Source organism: Schistocerca piceifrons, chromosome 2 (genome assembly GCF_021461385.2).
Source record: "Schistocerca piceifrons isolate TAMUIC-IGC-003096 chromosome 2, iqSchPice1.1, whole genome shotgun sequence".
NCBI classification, from domain to species: domain Eukaryota; kingdom Metazoa; phylum Arthropoda; class Insecta; order Orthoptera; family Acrididae; genus Schistocerca; species Schistocerca piceifrons.
Window position 1 is genome coordinate 804,816,830 of NC_060139.1, and position 23,189 is coordinate 804,840,018.

The 23,189-nt window shown below is 41.6% G+C and overlaps 1 protein-coding gene across 4 annotated transcripts in view; it reads left to right on the top strand.

Moving 5' to 3' along the window:
* Window positions 1–23,189, top strand: part of LOC124776650 (general vesicular transport factor p115) — a 223,626-nt gene that overhangs the window by 165,541 nt on the left and 34,896 nt on the right. For all 4 annotated transcript variants that reach the window (XM_047251738.1, XM_047251739.1, XM_047251740.1 and 1 more), the window contains one exon: window positions 4,690–4,806. In XM_047251738.1, coding sequence (XP_047107694.1) covers window positions 4,690–4,806 — 117 coding nt within the window. The remainder of the gene's footprint in view (window positions 1–4,689; window positions 4,807–23,189) is intronic.

Below are 23,189 nucleotides of genomic sequence, written 5' to 3' on the forward strand. Positions count from 1 at the left end.
ATATTTTGTATTATCCTGAAATGGGGAGAGAGAGTCAATGACATGATACAGGATTTGGGATGGACATTTTTTGTTGCAGTAGAATCTTCTCAAGAAATTTCAATACCAACTTTCTCCTCCGAATACGAAAATATTTTGTTGATGCCAACCTGCATAGGGAGAAACAACCATCATAATGAAATAAGGGAAATCAGAGCTTGCATGGAAAGATATAGATGTTCGTTTTTTTCCACATGCTGTTCAAGCTTGGAATAATGGAGTGTTATTGTGATGGTGGTTTGATGAACCTCTTGCCTGGCACTTAAGTGTGATTTGCAGAGTATCCATGTAGATGTGGATTTGGATGTAGATGTAAAGACATATTTTAATGTGGATCTCGAATCATGTTGCTCCTTGGTATTTTTCACATTTATGCGACACTACTGGATACAGACAGGTATGAGAGACACTGCTTCACAAAGCATGGACTACATCTAAATCAGTTTGGCAAAAATAAACTAGCAGCAGACATTGGAAAAGCTTTTCATGAAATAATAGGCCTAAACAATAACGATCATGAAAGCAGACCAGTCATAGCCCTAACTAACGAGGGAAACTAGCGAGCAGGGCCAACTCTAGGAGGATTTGGTCCAGTAACAAAAATCTGCAACAAGTAATTAATACACAAACGAAAGTTCACTCAAGCAGCAATACAATTAAAGACAAACAAAAGTTAACAGTGTTTCATCAGAACATAAGAGGCCTATACTGCAAGCTGGATCAGTTGACAGCAAATGTAGAAGACACAAAAGGTATAAACAGTGCCCACATTCTGTGTCTTAACAGAACACCACATCACTACTGGTATTGAAGTGGTCCCTATTCCCAACTATGTTTTGGCAACGTCTTATTGCAGGAACTATATGGACAAAGGAGGAGTAGCTGTTTATGTAAAAAACAATGTTTTGTTCACGGCAATAGATGTACAAAGATTCTGCTTTGAGCTACATTTTGAAGTATGTGCTATAGAGGTGCCAGACACTGTCTCCAGATTAACAGTTGTGGCAGTTTACAGGGCACCATCTGGTAATTTTAAAGTGTTTGTTAAACAATTAGATACTCTTTTGTTGTACTTAAGTAGAAAAAATAGGGGCTTGGTAGTTGTTGGGGATTTTAACATAGATTTCTTGGTTAATTCTCCCTGCAAGGTGGAGTTTGAAAATCTCATGGGCACGTACAACCTTGTTCCCGTGGTTAGCTCGCCCACCAGAACCACAACCTCTTCCAGTACTCTCATTGATAACGTTTTTGTTGATCAGAGTAAAGTCAACCATATTAATATTGAAATGGTTATAGATGGTCTGTCTGACCATGACGGACAACGAGTTACTTTCAACAGCTTGGGAATTCCTCTGAGTGACACCTCACTTAGATGGAAAACAGTAAGGAAACTAAGTGAGGAAGCTATTCAAATGTTCAGATCATGTCTTCAGCATACTGACTGGACACCTGTTTATCTAGCAGAAACTGCTAATTCAAAATACAATTTGTTCACAAATGAGATAGCAGGTACCTTTGAAAGTGTATTTCCAAAAAAGTCATACAGAGTACAATCTGCTAGGTCTGCAAAAAAACCATGGCTCACTAAGGGCATCATAGCTTCCTGTCATAGAAAAAGACAACTCTACATAGCATCAAAGACTTCTAACAACCCTGCTCAGCTAAAACACTATAAACTCTACTGTAAAATTCTTGCCAAAGTAATTAAAAACTCTAAAAGTATGTGTATAGCATCTGAAATTACTAATTCTAAAAATAAAATTAAAACAATCTGGAATGTGATAAAGAGAGAAACAGGGACTGTAAACTACACCAAAGACAAAAATATTGTTTTAACTGTTGACAACTCAGAGATAACTAATAGTGAGGAAATTGCTGAAATCTTTAACCAACATTTTTTAACTGTCCCAACACAGATAGGTTGCCATGGTTCTGTAGATAAAGCTGCCTGTATAATGAAAAATAATTTTCCAGAACCTTTCAGTCATATAAGTGTGCTTCCCATTACTGCCAATTAAATCAAAAAAATCATACAGTCTTTGAAAAATAAACATTCTGCTGGTATCGACGATATTTCAAGCAAGCTGTTGAAGGCTTGCTGTAGTGAAGTGGCCAAAGTTTTGTCTCACATCTGCAACACATCCATGCAACAAGGAGTGTTTCCAGACAGAATGAAATACTCTGTTGTCAGGCCCCTGTACAAAGCAGGGGATGCTACAAATGTGTCAAACTATCGCCCTATCTCTCTATTAACAACATTTTCAAAAGTCCTAGAAAAAGCTCTGTACAACAGGATTGTGGCACACCTTGGTGACCTGAACATCATTAACAGTCAGCAGTTTGGTTTTCAAAAGGGAGTTTCAATAGATAACGCAATTTTCTCATTCACAAATGATTTTCTAGAGTCTATAAACAGCAAGAGGCTGCCAATTGGTGTCTTATGCGACCTATCAAAGGCGTTCGACTGTGTAGATCACCAGATACTCTTCAAGAAGGCCTGTCATTATAGAATTACAGGACCTGTAGGGAACTGGTTAAAATCGTACCTCGAAAATAGGAAGCAGAAGATTATTCTAGATGTTTCAGATAGTGTATCACAATATATAGTGGACTCTGAGTGGGGAATTGCGCAGCATGGAGTGCCACAGGGATCAGTGCTTGGACCCTTGCTGTTCCTCATATATGTTAATGACCTGCCTTTATCCATCAATAAGCAGTGTAAATTTACAATGTTCGCTGATGATACGAGCATTGTGGTGGATAATGTGTCACCTACTGACTTAGAATCCGAGGTCAGTGATATCCTTAAAGAAGTTCTGGGTTGGTTTAGTATTAACTCCCTTTCAATAAACCTGAAAAAAAAATCAATTTTATCCAGTTCCAGACAACCCACAAAAACCCAAAAGAAATAGTTATCACACAGAATGATCAGATGATAAAGCAAGTGTACTTATCAAAATTCCTAGGCGTATATGAGGACAGTAGGCTGAACTGGGAACACCACGTTCTACAAACACTAAAACGGCTGACGTCGGCAACATTTGCTTTACGAATTTTGTCACGCTTCAATGACATTACCATCTCAAAGTCAGCTTACTTTGGCTATTTTCATTCAGTCATATGTTATGGCATCATCTTCTGGGGCAATACACCTGCCGCAAAGAAAATCCTCACAGCACAAAAAAGAGCAATAAGAACCATTTGTGGTGTACCCCCACAAACCTCATGTCGAAATCTTTTTAAACGACTTGAAATACTGACAGCAACATCTCAGTACATATATTCACTGATGTGCTTCATAATAAATAACCCCACTTTGTTTGAAACGAATTGCCTACATCATGAACATAACACCAGAAGAAAAGAGGATTTCCACTGTGAGTTAAAGAACTTGACACTTATTCAGAAAGGGGTAAAGTATGCTGGAACGAAAATTTTCAATTCCCTACCCAACAGCATCAAAAGTATAAGGAGTAGTACATCAGTATTTAAACATAGCTTGAAAACTTATTTACTTGAGACCTCACTTTATTCACTAGAGGAATTCTTTCAGAGAAATAAGTAAAACCCAGATTGGAAAGATGTTTTTAAATTTTTTGGCACTGTTTACTGTTCAACTAATGTAATAATGCCGTAATGTAAAAATTCCTGTTTTTCTCATTTCCATTTTTGGGTCACTTTTATACCCAAAGTGGGAAGTTTTGATTACTGTTCAAGGTTAAAATAATGCAATAATGCCCTAAATATGAAACTGCTATCTTCACATTTATGTTGACTAGTTTTTAAGCTAAAAAGTATGACTTTTGTGCACTGTTATTAATACTATAACAATGTCTTTATTCTATGTATTTTATTATGTATATTGACACGTCCCACATCTGAGTGACTTGCTCACATGTACAGATCTATGGAACAAGTATATAAATAAATAAATAAAATAAATAAATAAATCACTGCCGGAAGTGAAAAAAGTGATAAGTGAGAAAATGAAAATCCAAGACTGAGTGGGGAGTTAAGCTGCCAAGCCACACACTGTTACTCACTGCTATGTCTTATAATTCCATTTGTGACTTGGAACTCTGTCTACATTTAGTGTCAAATTTTTCATTTTCATGATTAAAATCCAATCTTATGCATATGTCATGGACAATAATTTTACTGAATACTTCGTGCAATACAAGGACGACGCTGATCTGTAGACTTTTATGTAATGTACATGTTAGACCATTGTATTTAGGCCGGTATTACACTATCAAATTTCTTTGTCCAGTTTCTTTGTCCAGTTTCTTTGTCCAGTTTCTTTGTCCAGTATCTTTGTCCAGTATCTTTGTCCAGTTTCTTTGTCCAGTATCTTTGACAAAGAAATTTGATAGTGTAATACTAGCCTTAGAAAAAGAACCATTGAATGATTAAATAATCCTGGCTTTCATTAGATATCAAATTAATATTTTTGTAACCTGTGGTTTATGTGTGCTGTCTATTGATTACTGTTTCTCAGGTGCCAGAGAAACCGAAGGCAATTCACAACACATTCATCTTTCTAAAGCTAGAATAAATTATGTGCTGGATACCAGTTCAACAGAGAAGTGTTGTGTGGCATTTAAATTTCTGATCCATAGAAAGTTATTTGTACCTACGGTATTGTTACAGGAAGAGCAGCTCCATCGAAGAACAGCAGAAACAGTCTCACAAAATATGCATATGAATTCACAAGATTCTAGAGTGCAGAAGTCAACTGTTGAAGATGTTGAAACCGGGAATAGTGAGGTAACATAACCTTCATTGAATTTGAAGAAAAACGCAAATTCTTACCTGGTAATAAAATGTAATGATTGCTGTATTTTACACACTATAAGGCACACTTTTTTTTTTTCAAAAATTGCTTGCAAAATTCAGGTACGTCTTATACTCAAAGTTAATATAAAAATTTCCAGTGTTTGATTTAAAATTCCCAACAGTTTTCAAAATAGCCATACATTCAATGCACGGGGAAGCTATCTCGATCTGGCAACATTGGATTCAACTGGCAGCAGCAGTGCACTGATGCGATGAACATGAGTTGCAGTGATTCACAAACTTCCTAACACTGTTTCCCTCCTACCTTGCCATCACGAACCCTGTATAGCCTGTGGTACGTCATTGCAGTCTACGGTGCCAGTGAAGTTGAATTCAAAGTGACTTGTGTTATTGGTAACAGTACAATATTTTTGCTAGTAGCTAGTTTTGTAATGGAAAAAAAGGTACAGTATCCATATGCTGCAAGCTATAAATTAAAGGTAATAGCATAAGCAGAAGAATATAGAAACATAGCGGCTGAGTGGCATTTAGGCCCTCCACCAACAGATTTGTGATTGGTGAGCTAGTAAAGAGGAATTTAAAAAAAATGAAAACTAAATGTGAAAATAGATGATTGAATGCAAAAACTAGAATGACAAACTTGAATGCCAAAACTAGATGATGACATACTGACATGGATTCAGGGACACCATCAAAATGGCATTGGAATTAATACAAAAATGGTTCAAATACACGCTTGTAAGCTGGCGCTGCAGCGGAACTTAGGACTTCAAGGGTGGAGTTGGTTGGAGCTACAGGTTTATGAAGCATCATAGACTTGGTATGGCAACCAAACCCAAAATATCTTGGAAAATGCCTCAAGAGTATGAAGAGAAAATATTATATTTCCATCACCCTATTATTCAACATCGGAAGAAAACCAGTGAGAAACTAAACCAAATAACAAACATGGACAAAAATCCTCTGACATTTGAAGTGCTGAGTAACAGAACTATTGCCATGAAAGGTGCCAAAACTGTAACTATAAAAGCAAGTGGACATGAAAAAATGCACTACACTGTTCTCTTTTCATGTTGTGCTGATGGTACTCAATATAGTGACCGTTTTCAAGCACAAAATAATCCCAAAACCTTCTAAAATACCACCAGCTAATGTTGTTCACGTACGTGACAAGAGTTGGATGGATGAGGCTGGTATGAAATTGTGGATTAATAAGGTGTGGGATAGTAGGAAAGATGCTTTATTGAAGAAGAGTTCTCTTCTTGTGCTTGATCAGTTTAGTAGTCATTTGAAAAATTCTGCGAAGGAGAAAACTCACTGTTATTCTGGGAGGACTTACTTTACGATTGCAACCTTTATACATAAACCATTTAAAGTGTATACGAGAGAGAAATGGAAAAAATGGATGTGGATGAAACACAACATGAATTCACGCCAAAGGGAGTTTAAAAATGGCTTACAATCAAACAAGTGCATCAGTGGATAAAACAGTCATGGTGAAAAGTGAGAGAAGAAATTATTGTTAAATCTTTCAAGAAGTTCAGTGTAATAATGCTCTCAATGGGAGTGAAGACCATCAATGGGAGTGAAGACCATTTTATATACGAAGAGGGTGGTGGTGGTGGTGGTGGTGGTTCAGATGACAATTTTCATGGATTTTAAAGGTCAGTTCAGTCTTATAAACTAAGAATTTTTTTTAGTCTGGCTTTGCAATTTAATAATAAAAATTTACTTTAAAAAAAAATTAAGGTTCATCTTGTAGTCCATAGTGCGTAAAATACGGTAGTGTTCCATATGATGCACAAATTCACAGTGATTGTATATTTTTTATACGTTCTTTTACTGTTAAGAAAAATTTTAATGCTCATGCGGAGAATAAAGTTATGATTTCTGAATGCACCCTTTTCAACAGCTCAGGAACCCTAACTGTGCTGTTTCATGTAAAGGACAGTTCATTATTTATACAGGGTGGCGCAGATGGATCGGGTGGTTTTAAAATACTTGTCAAACTGTCAATTGTAAAGGTATTGGATTGAAATAAAGTGCAAAACGTGTAGTTACAATGGAAGTTTATTAACAAAAAAATAGTAATGTTAGTTTTTAAAAATTACATCCATCAAATGCCCTCCTTCTCGAGCGACGCATTCTTGGAGTCGGTCCTTAACGTTCCGCATTGCCTGCTCAAGCACATCACCAGGAATTGATGTGATTTCGGTGTGAATTGCTGCCTTCAACTCCTGAATGGTCCGGGGTTTGTTCATGTAGACCCTTGCTTTTAAATAGCCCCATAAGAAAAAGTCACATACCGTGAGGTCCGGCGAGCGAGGGGGCCAATGGACATCTCCATTACGGGAAATCAAACGGCCAGGGAACAGAGCGCGTACAGCTTGCATTGATATCCTAGCGGTATGTGCAGTTGCCCCGTCTTGTTGGAACCACATATTGCCCATGTCGTAATTGTTCTCTTCAAGTTGTGGGAGAAGAAAATCTTCAATCATGTTCACATAACGCTGCGAATTAACAGTAACCGCCTGCTCCCTTTCATTTTCAAAAAAGTAAGGACCAATTATCCCTACCTTAGAAACCCCACACCAAACCGTCACTTTGTCACTATGGAGAGGCCGTTGGTGTAGATCTCTTGGGTTAGTGTCGGCCCAGTAACGGCAATTTTGCTTGTTTACGTATCCGTTAATGTGAAAGTGAGCCTCGTCAGACATCATGATAATCAGGTTTACATCTTCCAATAACTCCAACATCTGTTGGCTAAACTGAAGCCTTTGAAGATGGTCTGTTGGGAGAATCTTCTGTACCAACAGGATTTTATAGGGGTGGAATTTCAGTTCTTCGTTAAGAATCCTTTGAAGGCTCCGACGTGACATTCCAAGAGCTTGAGCACGACGTCTCGTTGATCGACGTGGGCTCGCAGTGACATCGCGTCTCACACGCTCCACGTTCTCAGGCGTTGTTATTGTTGGCGGTCTAGGCGTTTGTTTTGGAGCACATGAACCAGTAGTGCGGAAATTATGCACCCAACTCAATATCGTATCTCGCTTAGGAACACTACCGCGAGGTGGGATGTTGAAACGCCGGCGAAAGGCACGCGTCACAGCAACAATTGACTCGTTATTGCGTATGAACTCTTCCACTGCGAAAACACGATGCTCAACGGACCACGTAGCCATCGCGACTGACTGCCAGCCTGCAACTGAAACTTCCCGTCCCCCCCCACCACAGGACGAAGTCGCCGAACACCTGGCTCCCCCCCTCCAGACGTACAGTCCACTTCAAAACCACCCGATCCATCTGCGCCACCCTGTATTAAGGTATTCTGAGAAATTCACTATAGTAGAAAAAATGTAAAATAAAATAAAAATAAAATAAAAATAATAAAAATCTCTATCTGATTCATTTAGGGTCAAAATTATACAGATCCAAAACCCAAGTACTTAAAGATAACGTACTAAAGGTCAGCAACAGACATTGAGTTTTTTATTGACATTTATTTTCACCTTGCAGTAACAATTTATGATGCTGACCACCTTCTCAGTGCACACATTACAACATAATCCATTGAAAGAGCTGTAGCCTAGGCTCAAAATCATTTGGCACATTTGTTGTACACACTGATAATGATAGATGTGTAATTGCTGCTCCATACTCCATGAAATATCCATACTGAACTCTTGGGTGAGTGCATTTAATGGAAAAACTGAAGGGTGCTTCTTAAAATCCTTTTTCCTGCTCTCTCTATTCGTTTCTCATAAGTTTCTGTCCAGGGCACTAAATTTCTTCCCCTTAGGATATGTACTGCAAACCTTTTCTGTGTACATTCATTTAGGTTTCTAGTCATTATTTCCCGTTCCAATGTACAGCCTTGGACATAGCATATGAGCACTGGCCAGCCAGCACAATGACTAAGACCAGGTTGTCCATGTAAGATGCCAGTAAAACTGGCCACTCCTCAGAATTCTAAGTCTAACCTAAACTGGAGGAAGTATTGTCTTCCACTCAAGCTGTAAAGTCCTATATTTGCTAGTGGTCTACATCATGCGTTGTAGATTCAAATTACTGAGTTAAAGATACCACTCATTTCTTTATTTTTTATGACATTTCAACTGTCTGTTAATGGTATTGGTCACATATAATTTGCTTCACTTTCTAATCAATCAGCAGTATCAAAACGTTCTGTGAAAGGTCTTGTAGCTTAATTAGGATCAGAATAGTCTATGCTCGAGTGTTTCCTCACACCACAGTAGCCCAGACCACTGGCCACCTGCCAATGGGCACCTTGGTGTGATCACAGTGTGGCGCACTTTGGCACATTTTTGCTCTAGCATTGTTAGCATAAAATTGTTTCTTACTGTAGTCCGATTTTCCAAACAAAATAGTTCTATAAATTGAATGTACAGTGTGCAGTTAAACAAGATGCCTAGGTTGCTGCGAGTATTTTTATCAAGTGTCAGTTTCTTATTTGAAGTTCTAGTATTTTTCGTGCAGTTACATATTGGAATTTGCATGTTGAATCTTACAAAAAATGAATAAACATTAGAAAATATAGTTGAAAGTGGAAAAAGGCTAGTATTTGTGACGTATTGTTCTCTTTGGTTTTAAAAGAGGGATGCAGGCAGCGGAAGCAGCTCAAAACATTTGTAGCATTTGTGGGTGCGAGTGCTATCAGACAAATAGCTTCAGAAAAGGATTTTCTTCTTTCAAGAAAGATTGTTCTGACATGAATGATTTTCCACATTAAGGAAACCTTATAATAGGCATGACTTTTGCACTGTGACTGTCCCTGGTGACTTGGCTTTAGCCAAGAAAAGGGTCTGCCATGGGAAGTCTGTCTCGTCCACAGTACAGTTCCTGTAGCTGCATTGCCTGTGCCTTCTGTGGGTTCTACAGGTGTAGTTGCTGCTCATGCAGAACACGCCAGTCAGTTTGGCGATCAAAATTCAGTTGGCCCTGCTGGTAGTGAATGTACCTACCTCTGAGGCCCACTGGTGCGCTATAACAAAGAGGGAGTGTGAAAGTGACAGGCAGTGTAGAAAATGCACCGTATAAGTTACAAGCAGCCCTTACATTACACCAAGCTTTGCTGTATGAGAACACTGTATCAGAATTTTCCGAAAACGTGTAGTTTACTGTGGCAACCCCCCAGGGGGCTCACATCTCTTTTGCGAATAAGTGCTTGGCCGCCATGGGGCCTCAGCCCTTAAATGCTACTTCCTTTTCTGTACTGCAAGTCTATTCTTATGCTTTTCTTTTTCCTCCGCTTTTTTATTGGATGGTCTTCTTGGTTCTGATTGCGCTTTGATATGGTTTGTGATTTTGGACAGTCATTTTCTTCCCTTCCGGCATTCTACAACTTTTCGTTCTTAACTATACGGTCCTCTTGTTTGGTTTGGCTTGATACTCTGTTCCAGGCGAATTTAACTTTCTTCCACTGGTGGCCGCATGGCCCCCAACAGTCTCGCCAGATAGGAAAGATTATTATAATGCAGAGAGATAAGACCCCACAACGTTTCCTTCCGTGGCTACATTCTGGGAAGAGGGACAAGCTAGACACCTGGGTGCAAAAAGCTTCACCCAGTACTTGATGCGGATACTTTTACTGCAAAGAAACCATTATTTTTTGTCAAAAACATTGAAGATAAATTTGGCGAAGTTGAGTCTTTGGTAAAAATACAAAATGGTTTGTTATTAATTAAAACTTCCTTTGCTGGCCAATCTGCAGCTCTTAGGGCATGTGATCGTCTAGGTGATATACCTTGACCATTGCTCCACACAAAACTTTGAACATGGTCCAAGGAATCATCTGTCACAGAGATTTTGTCTTCCAAACAGACGAGGAGCTCTGCACTAATCTCCAATGGCGAGGCATACATTTTATGAGATGTGTGCGTTCAAAGGAAATGTCCTCCCAGATAAAGTTAAGTTCATGGTATGCAGGTGTGATATGAAACTGTATGTCACACCACCAGTGAGGTGCTTCAGATGTTTACACTTTGGGTGTATGTCATTCCTTACAGGGTAGTCCCAAAATGCGGCAGCTGTGGACAATCACTCCATGAAGGTAGCCCTCGTAAAAATCACCCTTTGTGTGTCAGCTGTGTGGAACACCACCCTCCACGTTCACCGGTTTGTCCAGTTTTTAAGAAAAAAGGAAGATCAAGGAATACAATCAATCGATTGTCTGCTGTACACTAAGGCATGGAACAAATTTGAACACCTTCATCGTGTGAATATGATTATCAATTACGCTAACATCATGATCATACCTCAAAATCTCGCACCACCCACCCTCCTCTCTTGTGGTACTTACAGTATCTTTTTTGGGAACTTCCCACACCCAGCTGGAGCAGCAATCTCCTTCTTTGGTGTTTACTGGTGACAGGGCTCCATCTCAGGATCAGTCTCCTTGGCAACCCCTAGATCAGAGGCTCAGTGCTAAACAATGGCTGAAGCAGCCCTGGCCATGTGGGTCCCAGGGCCATCTGCTCTTCATCTGTCCCCATAATCTATGTAGATAGCCCCTTGAATGAACCTTGCCCACCAAAGGCTACAAAGGGAGTCAGAGGTGGCGGCAGCAGCGGCTCCTCCTCCTGTGATGCCCCTGGAGGCGCCAGATTCCCCCATGTAGTTGGATTTTGAGACGATGTTTTTGATTGTAGTTCCATCCCCACTGTTGACAGGCAGTGTGGTGTGAATGGTCATCCAGGCCCCTTCATGCCTAACCTGGTCAACAGTCACATGATCATTCAGTGGATTTGCACTGCTGTCACCTGCCTGAACCACACTTCTGTATATCCTCTCCTTATGCAGTTTGCATTTCTCTCCCACTAATGCACTTCACTGATGATCATTCTCCAATGCTCCGTGGGTATCGTGCATTCTGTCTGAACCGTGCAGGTCCTGAGAGGGTATCTAGAGAGGTCTGTACCTCGATTCATACAGATGGTGTCAGTGGATTCCCCTTCATATCTCATTGGAGATGGTGGTACAAATGACCTCGGTGATTAATATTTGCAATGTTTACTTACCTCCAGACAGACCACTTACATTGAATTGACTACATTAATCTAACAATATCCCCCCCCCCCTTTTTTTCCTACTTGGGTATTTCAACCCACACCACGCTTTGTGGGGGGAGTACCACATCGTCTGGTAGGGGATCTTCTAATTGACCTGTATCTCTCAGACCGTGATCTCTGCCTCCTCAATGATGGTTCTTGTACCTACTTCAGTATGGCACATAGGACGTTTTCAGTTACCAATCTTATGCTCACTTCCTGTAATCTTGTGGTTTCACTACATTGGTCACTACACTACCACCTTTGTGATTTCCTTACCACTGCCTGACAGATTGACTACCACACCGGGCGTTTAACAGAGCCAACTGGCCCTTGTATGCCTCTGCTATTACAGTTGCCACCTTTGTTGGATTGTATTAATGAGGTTGTGCGAGGCATCTCTGACCTGATCGTCCACACCACTGTAACTGCTGTTCCCCTTCCTATAGGTCCCTCACACCATTGGCCAGTGTTGTGGCAGACCAAAGACATTTACAATAGCTGTTCAGGATTGTCGCTGAGTCCAGCAGTGATGCAAATTACATTCTTTGCTGACCAGCTTCATCACTTTTATGTGACTCTGGGCTAAGACTCACTAACTAATGAAACGCCGTAAGGAGGAATGCTGGGAGCACAATGTCTCCTCCCTGGGGATGTATGCATCTTCATCTCAGGTGTGGGCCAAGCTCCTCGGTCTTGTCCTACCGGGTGGTCTTTTTACCAATTTGTTGGTTCTCGTGGGACACCTTGTGACCCACTTTGCAACAGCATCAGTGTCCTCTTCCTATCTGGCTACCTTTCTACACTCCTGGAAATTGAAATAAGAACACCGTGAATTCATTGTCCCAGGAAGGGGAAACTTTATTGACACATTCCTGGGGTCAGATACATCACATGATCACACGGACAGAACCACAGGCACATAGACACAGGCAACAGAGCATGCACAATGTCGGCACTAGTACAGTGTATATCCACCTTTCGCAGCAATGCAGGCTGCTATTCTCCCATGGAGACGATCGTAGAGATGCTGGATGTAGTCCTGTGGAACGGCTTGCCATGCCATTTCCACCTGGCGCCTCAGTTGGACCAGCGTTCGTGCTGGACGTGCAGACCGCGTGAGACGACGCTTCATCCAGTCCCAAACATGCTCAATGGGGGACAGATCCGGAGATCTTGCTGGCCAGGGTAGTTGACTTACACCTTCTAGAGCACGTTGGGTGGCACGGGATACATGCGGACGTGCATTGTCCTGTTGGAACAGCAAGTTCCCTTGCCGGTCTAGGAATGGTAGAACGATGGGTTCGATGACGGTTTGGATGTACCGTGCACTATTCAGTGTCCCCTCGACGATCACTAGTGGTGTACGGCCAGTGTAGGAGATCGCTCCCCACACCATGATGCCGGGTGTTGGCCCTGTGTGCCTCGGTCGTATGCAGTCCTGATTGTGGCGCTCACCTGCACGGCGCCAAACACGCATACGACCATCATTGGCACCAAGGCAGAAGCGACTCTCATCGCTGAAGACGACACGTCTCCATTCGTCCCTCCATTCACGCCTGTCGCGACACCACTGGAGGCGGGCTGCACGATGTTGGGGCGTGAGCGGAAGACGGCCTAACGGTGTGCGGGACCGTAGCCCAGCTTCATGGAGACGGTTGCGAATGGTCCTCGCCGATACCCCAGGAGCAACAGTGTCCCTAATTTGCTGGGAAGTGGCGGTGCGGTCCCCTACGGCACTACGTAGGATCCTACGGTCCTGGCGTGCATCCGTGCGTCGCTGCGGTCCGGTCCCAGGTCGACGGGCTCGTGCACCTTCCGCCGACCACTGGCGACAACATCGATGTACTGTGGAGACCTCACGCCCCACGTGTTGAGCAATTCGGCGGTACGTCCACCCGGCCTCCCGCATGCCCACTATACGCCCTCGCTCAAAGTCCGTCAACTGCACATACGGTTCACGTCCACGCTGTCGCGGCATGCTACCAGTGTTAAAGACTGCGATGGAGCTCCGTATGCCACGGCAAACTGGCTGACACTGACGGCGGCGGTGCACAAATGCTGCGCAGCTAGCGCCATTCGACGGCCAACACCGCGGTTCCTGGTGTGTCCGCTGTGCCGTGCGTGTGATCAATGCTTGTACAGCCCTCTCGCAGTGTCCGGAGCAAGTATGGTGGGTCTGACACACACCGGTGTCAATGTGTTCTTTTTTCCATTTCCAGGAGTGTATTTTCTAAGACCCCCCCCCCACACACACACACACACACACATTGTTTCACTCCTCACCAAGCAGAATACTTTAATAAATGTTTCACTGACTAGGGAGTACTTCAGGCCATTGCCTTGTCCCACAATATAGCACCAATTCTCAATCAGATGATCCAACACGTGAATGTTCCCCAAAAGCAACATCTCAGGGCATCCAACAGGTGATTTCACCTCACAATGCCATAATACCACAGTTGTCCCAGTCCTTCAGCTAGGCAAGAACTCGGTGTCCCTCGACAGTTACTGGTCAATTATCCTGACCAACGTACACTGTAAGCTGCTAGAAATGATAGGTGCCTGGACATTATGCCTCTCTCTCTCTCTCTCTCTCTCTCTCTCTCTCTCTCTCTCTCTCTCTCGCTCCCCCTCCCCCCTCCCCCTCCCTCCCTCCCTCCCTCCCTCCCTCCCTCCCTCCCTCCCTCCCCCCCCCCCCCCCCACCCCCCACCCCCACTCTCTCTTTTTTGATCTGCATGAAGTGTATGACACCACTTGACATCATCACATTTTACTGACCCTCCATGACTGTGGCTTTTGAGGCCCCCTGTCGATTTCTATTCGGCATTATCTTATCCCTATGGTTGTTCCAGTGTAGAGTTGATGCTCCACTCAGCTCCTCACAGGTCCAGGAGAACTGCATCCCACAGGGCTCTGTGCTGAGTGCCACCCTCTTCCTTATAACCAGCAGTGGGCTAGTGACCTCACTGCTGGTCACCCCTGTGTTGTTACATCGACAATTTTTGCATTTGGTACAGCTCCCACTCAGTAAATGTTGCTCAGCAGCAGCGCCTTGATGCCATCTGGCATATCTCTCTGTGGGCTGTTTCCCATGGCTTCTAATACTCTCCTTCAAAAATGCAGATCACACATTTCTGCCATGATACCATGGCCCATACTGACCTGAAACTGTACTTAGATACCCAGCACCTAGAGATTGAAGCAAAGTCCCATTTCCTGGGCCTTCTTTTCAATAAAAAAGCTGACTTGGCTGCCCCATATTCATCACCTGAAGACTAACTGCATGTGGAAGCTTAATGCTCTCTGCTTCCTCGCCCACATAGGAATGTGGATTGTGCTACTCTTATCCATATTTAACGGGCCCTGATTTTGTCTTGACTGGACTACGGTTGCCAGGATTGTGGCTCAGAAAGCTCCTGTGATGTAATAAAATAAAAGTGATGATGTTATTCAATGGAAAAGTTGGAATTTGAGATTTAATTTACTGTTTTATCAATCACAATTGGCGTAAGAGTTATGGATTGAGCATTGTCATAAGATATTGCATAATGAAATGTGAATAGTCTTTACTTGCAGTTTCGCATGGCTTGAGGCAGTCAAAGCTAATGTGCTATTGATTAAGAAATTGCATTATCGTCTTTCTGATTAATGAACCATGGACCTTGCCGTTGGTGGGGAGCCTTGCGTGCCTCAGCAATACAGATGGCCGTACCATAGGTACAACCACAACGGAGGGGTATCTGTTGAGAGGCCAGACAAACGTGTGGTTCCTGAAGAGGGACAGCAGCCTTTTCAGTAGTTGCAGGGGCAACAGTCTGGATGATTGACTGATCTGGCCTTGTAACAATAGCCAAAACGGCCTTGCTGTGCTGGTACTGCGAACGGCTGAAAGCAAGGGGAAACTACGGCCGTAATTTTTCCCGAGGGCATGCAGCTTTACTGTATGGTTAAATGATGATGGCGTCCTCTTGGGTAAAATATTCCGGAGGTAAAATAGTCCCCCATTCGGATCTCCGGGCGGGGACTACTCAAGAGGACGTTGTTATCAGGAGAAATAAAACTGGCGTTACACAGATCGGAGCGTGGAATATCAGATCCCCTAATCGGGCAGGTAGGTTAGAAACTTTAAAAAGGGAAATGGATAGGTTAAAGTTAGATATAGTGGGAATTAGTGAAGTTCAGTGGCAGGAGGAATAAGACTTTTGGTCAGGTGAATACAGGGTTATAAATACAAAATCAAATAGAGGTAATGCAGGAGTAGGTTTAATAATGAATAAAAAATAGGCGTGCAGGTAAGCTACTACAAACAGCATAGTGAACGCATTATTGTGGCCAAGATAGACACGAAGCCCACACCTACTACAGTAGTACAAGTTTATACGCCAACTAGCTCTGCAGATGACGAAGAAATTGATGAAATGTATGATGAGATAAAAGAAATTATTCAGATAATGGAGACAAAAATTTAATAGTCGTGGGTAACTGGAATTCGGTAGTAGGAAAAGGGAGAGAAGGAGACGTAGTAGGTGAATATGGATTGGGGGTAAGAAATGAAAGAGGAAGCCGTCTGGTAGAATTTTGCACAGAGCATAACTTAATCATAGCTAACACTTGGTTCAAGAATCATAAAAGGAGGTTGTATACATGGAAGAATCCCGGAGATACTGAAAGGTATCAGATAGATTATATAATGGTAAGACAGAGATTTAGGAACCAGGTTTTAAATTGTAAGACATTTCCAGGGGCAGATATGGACTCTGACCACAATCTGTTGGTTATGAACTGCAGATTAAAATTGAAGAAACTGCAAAAAGGTGGGAATTTAAGGAGATGGGACCTGGATAAACTGACTAAACCAGAGGTTGTACAGAGTTTCAGGGACAGCATAAGGGAACAATTGACAGCAGTGGGGGAAAGAAGTACAGTAGAAGAAGAATGGGTAGCTCTGAGGGATGAAGTAGTGAAGGCAGCAGAGGATCAAGTAGGTAAAAAGACAAGGGCCAGTAGAAATCCTTGGGTAACAGAAGATATATTGAATGTAATTGATGAAAGGAGAAAATATGAAAATGAAGTAAATGAAGCAGGCAAAAAGGAATACAAACGTCTCAAAAATGAGATCGACAGGAAGTGCAAAATTGCTAAGCAGGGATGGCTAGAGGACAAATGTAAGGATGTAGAGGCTTATCTCACTAGGGGCAAGATAGATACTGCCTACAGGAAAATATCAAGAGGTCAGATGGAAACCCAGTTCTAACCAAAGAAGGGAAAGCAGAAAAATGGAAGGAGTATATAGAGGGTCTATACAAGGGCGATTTACTTGAGGACAATATTATAGAAATGGAAGAGAATGTAGATGAGTGATACGATATTGCGTGAAGAGTTTGACAGAGCACTGAAAGACCTGAGCCGAAACAAGTCCCCGGGAGTAGACAACATTCCATTAGAACTACTGACGGCCTTGGGTGAGCCAGTCTGACAAAACTCTACCATCTGGTGAGGAAGATGTATGAGACAGGCGAAGTACCCTCAGACTATTTGTATGGAGTGTAGCCATGTATGGAAGTGAAACATGGACGATAAATAGTTTGGACAAGAAGAGAATAGAAGCTTTCAAAATGTGGTGCTACAGAAGAATGCTGAAGATTAGATGGGTAGATCACATAACTAATGAGGAGGTATTGAATAGAATTGGGGAGAAGAGGAATTTGTGGCACAATTTGACGAGAAGAAGGAACTGGTTGGTAGGACATGTTCTGAGGCATCAAGGGATCACAAATTTAGCATTGGAAGGCAGCATGGAGGGTAAAAATCGTAGAGGGAGACCAAGAGATGAATACACTAAGCAGATTCAGAAGGATGTAGGTTGCAGTAGGTACTGGGAGATGAAGAAACTTGCACAGGATAGGGTAGCATGGAGAGCTGCATCAAACCAATCTTAGGACTGAAAACTACAACAACAACAACAACATGATTGTAGATACGATCATACCCGGTTGTGAAGTTATTGTTATGACAAAACAATTTCCTAAGGGACCAGGAAGTTCTTAAGGGTGTAAAAACAACTGTAACATCACACAAAAAGGGAAATTCAACATTAAAGCTGGTAAAAAATAAATGGCGTGTGACTAGGGCCTCCCGTCAGGTAGACCGTTTGCTGGGTGCTAATCTTTCGATTTGACACCACTTCGGCGACTTGCGCGTCGAATTAAAGCTGATGCAAAAAGACGATAAAACATTTTTTCTTTTTTTCTTTTTAAAAATGTGACAAGCGCATTGGACTGCTGATCTTGGTGTCTGTAATCTTAGCAGAATGCACAATTAAAATGAAAATAATATTGAGGAGATGATAGGAATGAGCACTGCTAAATGATTCAGTATTTCCAGAACAAATATTTATTGTAACTGAAACATATATCATACCTTATGCTTAGTACAACAATGGCGGTAGATTTTATTTCCATTTCATGTCCATTGAGCGTTCTTTTATATAGCCATTGTCTTCTTGAGTCGCCCATGCGTTGTCACGATAAGTTATAACAGTTCTTCTTTTTACGATTCACTCAAACTTAGACGGAACATGTTTTTATATATTTAGTAAAAATTAGATCAGACTGCCACAAATCCGCGCATATCGTATATCGATCCATATTCTTCTCAGTTTATATTGCCGCTCAAAGACAACGAATTACATTATTTAGGAAATTCCACCGTTGCTATGCAATGCCTTATTATACATTAATCATTCTTTACAAACAAGTATTCACCTTCTGGCTGAAAGTGTTAAATATTTGCTGTTTTAATGAAGCCAAAAATAGCAAATATCACACTCCTGTAGCTTTGTGCTTGTTTAGAGTTGATGCACCATTGTGGCGTGCATCTAGCCGCTGGAGCCTTTTGGACTGTTCCCATGGACAGTCTCCTTATCAAAGTGGGGACCTTCCCTCTTCAGATTTGATGGTACAAGCTTTTGGTCTCCTATGCAATCACCATCCAAGAATTCCCTGAGCATCCTATGTATCCCATTCTCTTTGCATATGAAGGGTGTTGTCATCCCGATACCCACAATCAGGTGGGATTACCAGTTTGAATTTGACTTGCTCCCCTCAGTGAAGATTTCCATTTCCCCTCCGTGGACTGAGCTCCCTGTGTTTTCTCGTGCACTACCCACTGTATGATGCACAGGCCACAGATTAGGATTAATTTCTTGCAAGGTCCTAAAGTCTCACTCACCTCCATGGCCTTTTGGCATCTTTTATGTCCAGTTCTTCAAGAGTTTGAGGGAGTTACTATCTTTTACACAGACAGCTGTAAAACTGTGGATCAAACTGGGTATGCTTTTACATATCCTGCTGGTATGGAATGTCATTTGCTGCCGGGAACATGTGTTTACGGCAGAGCTGACAGCCATTAGCAGAAACTTCCATTTTACTAAACGGTCCTCCCTTGAGTATATGTTCTGACTCAATGAGCAGTCTCCAGGCTATTGTCCAAAGCTACACTTTCCACCCTTTGTTCTCTCAGAATTTTGTCATGGTGCTCGCTGTGTCTGGGTCCCAAGTCTTGTTTGGATCCCAGGGAATGAACTGGCCAACTGTTTGGCTGGAATAACATGTACTTGTGCCCTGTTCACTTTCCTGATTGCAGTTGCAGATTTGCAAGTGCATGTGAGATCTTTGCCCAATTGGAAATGGAAAATCATCTGGTGGATTACTGCCCCATCTAATAAACTCCACACAGTGAAGAGACTACTGCAGTGTGGCGCTCTTCCTCCTGCTTCTCCCAGAAAGAATATACAGTCCTATGTCATCTCCACATTGCTCATTGAAAGTTAACCCATACTTGTAGTTGTGAAGCCTTACAAATAGTAGCTCATATGTTGATGGAATGGCTCCTCCTTTTGGCCCTCTATCGTAAGTCTGGTCTTCCAGACTCACTGTCTCTAATATTGGTGGACAATTCATGGGTGGTTGACATGACTGGCAGATTCCTCCGTGAAAGTGATTTTTATTCTCTACCTCTGGAGCATGGGCAGGGTGGTTAGGGATGGTGTGTCTCCCACTGTATGCTTGGTCTGGGGGTTCCCCGATTGTACCTCCTTGACCGGGCTATTCTTTCATCCCTCTTTTAGGCTGTTATAATTGTTTTTAAATTTGATTTGCCTCCTTTCTGCCACACCAAATTTTCTGTTCTGTATGTCACACACTGTTGAATATTGGGCACTCTTGATTGTAATGGATCAGAGGTGGGACAGGTGTGGGTGGGACATTTGTCTCACAAGCGGAGCCCCTAGGGACATTCACCTGCTGACTTCTATATTTCCATCATCTTGCTTTTATTATTGACAGTACAAAAGATGTCGATTACGTTTTAAGCCTTCTTGCTTTTACTGTTATGAATCTCCCGACTAGATCAAGAAATGTTCTCGGTGGACATCTCTGTTTCTGCATGCACCACTCGTGGTTTGAGGGACTGATGACCTTGTTGTTCGATCCCTTACCACCACCCTCCCCTCCTCACCTGCAAATCAACCGACCATGGGCAACTGCAACACACTAAAAATGAAATGTATGTATAACTTGCATTCTACAATGTATTGAACAATTATTACTATGCAGCAGTACAATATGAACAAAGACCACATGCACAGTAGCAGGTACAAACCACACTGGGTGGGTACAGTGTACAGTATGAACAAAGACCACAAACTCAGCTGAATGACATGTAAACAAATTTCAGTGGGCATGGGACATTAAGTGATCGGTAAATGAAGTGCGTAATATCCTTGTCAGTGCCTCCAAAAATGCAGGAGATTTGAATGAATGTATTGTTGTATTTTGCATTCAGCAGGAAAATGATGTTTCCAGATGCGAGTTCCTTCGCTAAACCCAACTGTCTTGATCTCCACGCAACAGTACCTAACTGTTATTGCTGAGTAGTTGCACTCTCAAACGGCAGTCAATATGAGCAAACCAGTTGCGTCTTTAACTGTGATTACTCTTACTTTAGGTACTGAAGTTATGCATGTTTCTGTTTAAAAAGAATAGCTCGATGTAGTCACAGGACTGAGCCGTGTATCTGCTTTCATGCCTCAGAGCTAATTCTCTGCAGATAATAACCTGTGACTGTGATGCTGCAGTCAAATAGTCTGTGTTGGCTAGAAATGTGAATTAATAAAATACACAGAAATATAAAATAAAAGATAAACGAATAATTTAATAAAAATGTTCTATTCTAACATCTGTAATTGATGTAGAAGACAGAGAATTATGATTAATAAGGCATATCAGATAAATGGGAACTGGCCTACAATATTCATTTAAAATACAAATGCAGTCAAGTTACGTTAAGTTTTATGAGAGTGGTAGCAAAATCCCCAAACCAAACGGTCATCAAGGATACACAAAACTAAGTCCATTTCGTGTTCACAACACACAAAATATTCTCCAGCTCAAAAGACATCAGAGCTCATCATTATGAATTACAAATTGTCACACATTATACGAGGGCTATCCACAAAGTACATTACGTTTTGGAATTAAAAATAAATAAAGTATTGGAATTTTTTTTATTATATACAGATGAAAGCCACACTTAAATACTACTTTTCTACATAGCTGCCATTTAAACTAAGGCACTTATCGTAGCGATGGACGAGCTTGGAAATTCCTTCGTCGTAAAATTCGGCCGCCTGCGCCTTCAACCACGTGGCGACTGTCTTTTGGGACAGAAAAGGTGATTTTTGTGGATTTCCTGGAAAGAGGCACTACAACAAACTCTCAAAGGTATTGCCAAACTCTGCACAACCTCAGAAGAGCAATACAACACAAGCGCAGGGGATAGTCGGGCTCAAAGATCTTGCTGATTCACGACAACGCCTGGGCCCACACAGCAAATGCCACTCATGAAGTTCTCGAATCTTTTAAGTGGGAGTTGTTTCCTCATCCGCCGTACAGTCCCGACCTGGCACCGAGCGACTTCCACTTATTCCCAGCAATGAAGAAGTGGTTGGCTATGCAGCGTTTTGATGACAACGCACAGCTTCAAGAAGAGGTAACCTCGTGGTTGAAGGCACAGGCGGCCGAATTTTACGACGAAGGAATTTCCAAGCTCGTCCATCGCTACGATAAGTGCCTTAATTTAAATGGCAACTATGTAGAAAAGTAGTATTTAAGTGTGGCTTTCATCTGTATATAATACAAAAATTTTCCAATACTTTATTTATTTTTAATTCCAAAACGTAATGTACTTTGTGGATAGCCCTTGTATAAAAGTAGTAACTCATATTCTGTCTATCCTCAGTTCCATAATTCAAATAGAAAAAGAGTCCTACTTTGGAGGACATTCACATCTCAAAAAATATAAAGTCCCTTCAGAAGTTAACATATGGTATCAGCCGTTCACTGCCCAGTATCAACCACTTAGATGATGGAATCATGCACATTACTGTAGACAGGTCTGTCTCCTTCCAGAACTCACGTAAAAGTATCCAAAATCGCTCCCTTGAGCTCTTCACTGATAAGTCTCGGTCTCAACTTGCCTACAGCAGTTCTGCCTCTGTCCAATTTTCATTGGCTGAAGGCCATCCTCACCAAAAATACATCATTTTCAAGCTCTACAGACATGATTAGATTCAATATGACCACTTTCGTGCACTAAACTAATGTACAACAACAACATTCAAATAAAGAAATGTTATAAACATTCTGTCACATCCAAATACTTCACAATAATTATAAATAAAGGTTTGTCCTAAAATAAGTGAGCCAGTATTCTCCTGCAGGTGCAATCATATTAAATGACAACAGTCTGTTGTTATACATTATTTAAACAATTACGTATGCCTTCTTGACAGAAGGGTCTTCTGGTTTCCTTTTGAGTTGTGGAGCCACTAACACATGAGATTGACCACTTTTAAATTAACACGGTTTTTTAATAGCACTTGCAGTCAACATTTAAGTAAAGTTACTGGTGCAAATAATAAACTGTTGATTAAATAAATACACAAGTATGACGAAATATGAGGTATTTATGCTGTATTCATTTGCTGTATAATTTTGACAGATAAAATGCTCTGATAAACATTTGTGTAATAAAAAGATATAAAAAGCATAATAAATCAATAAATAAAATAGATACATATGTGCTGCTTGCAGGGATGATAGCTATAGTTCAGTGCTATCACCTGAGATATCATTAGTTGAAACTGTGTGAAGCAATTGAAGGTTGCTAATTCAGAGGTTCATTGTGGAAATTTTTATTCATTATGAAATATTAAGTTCTTA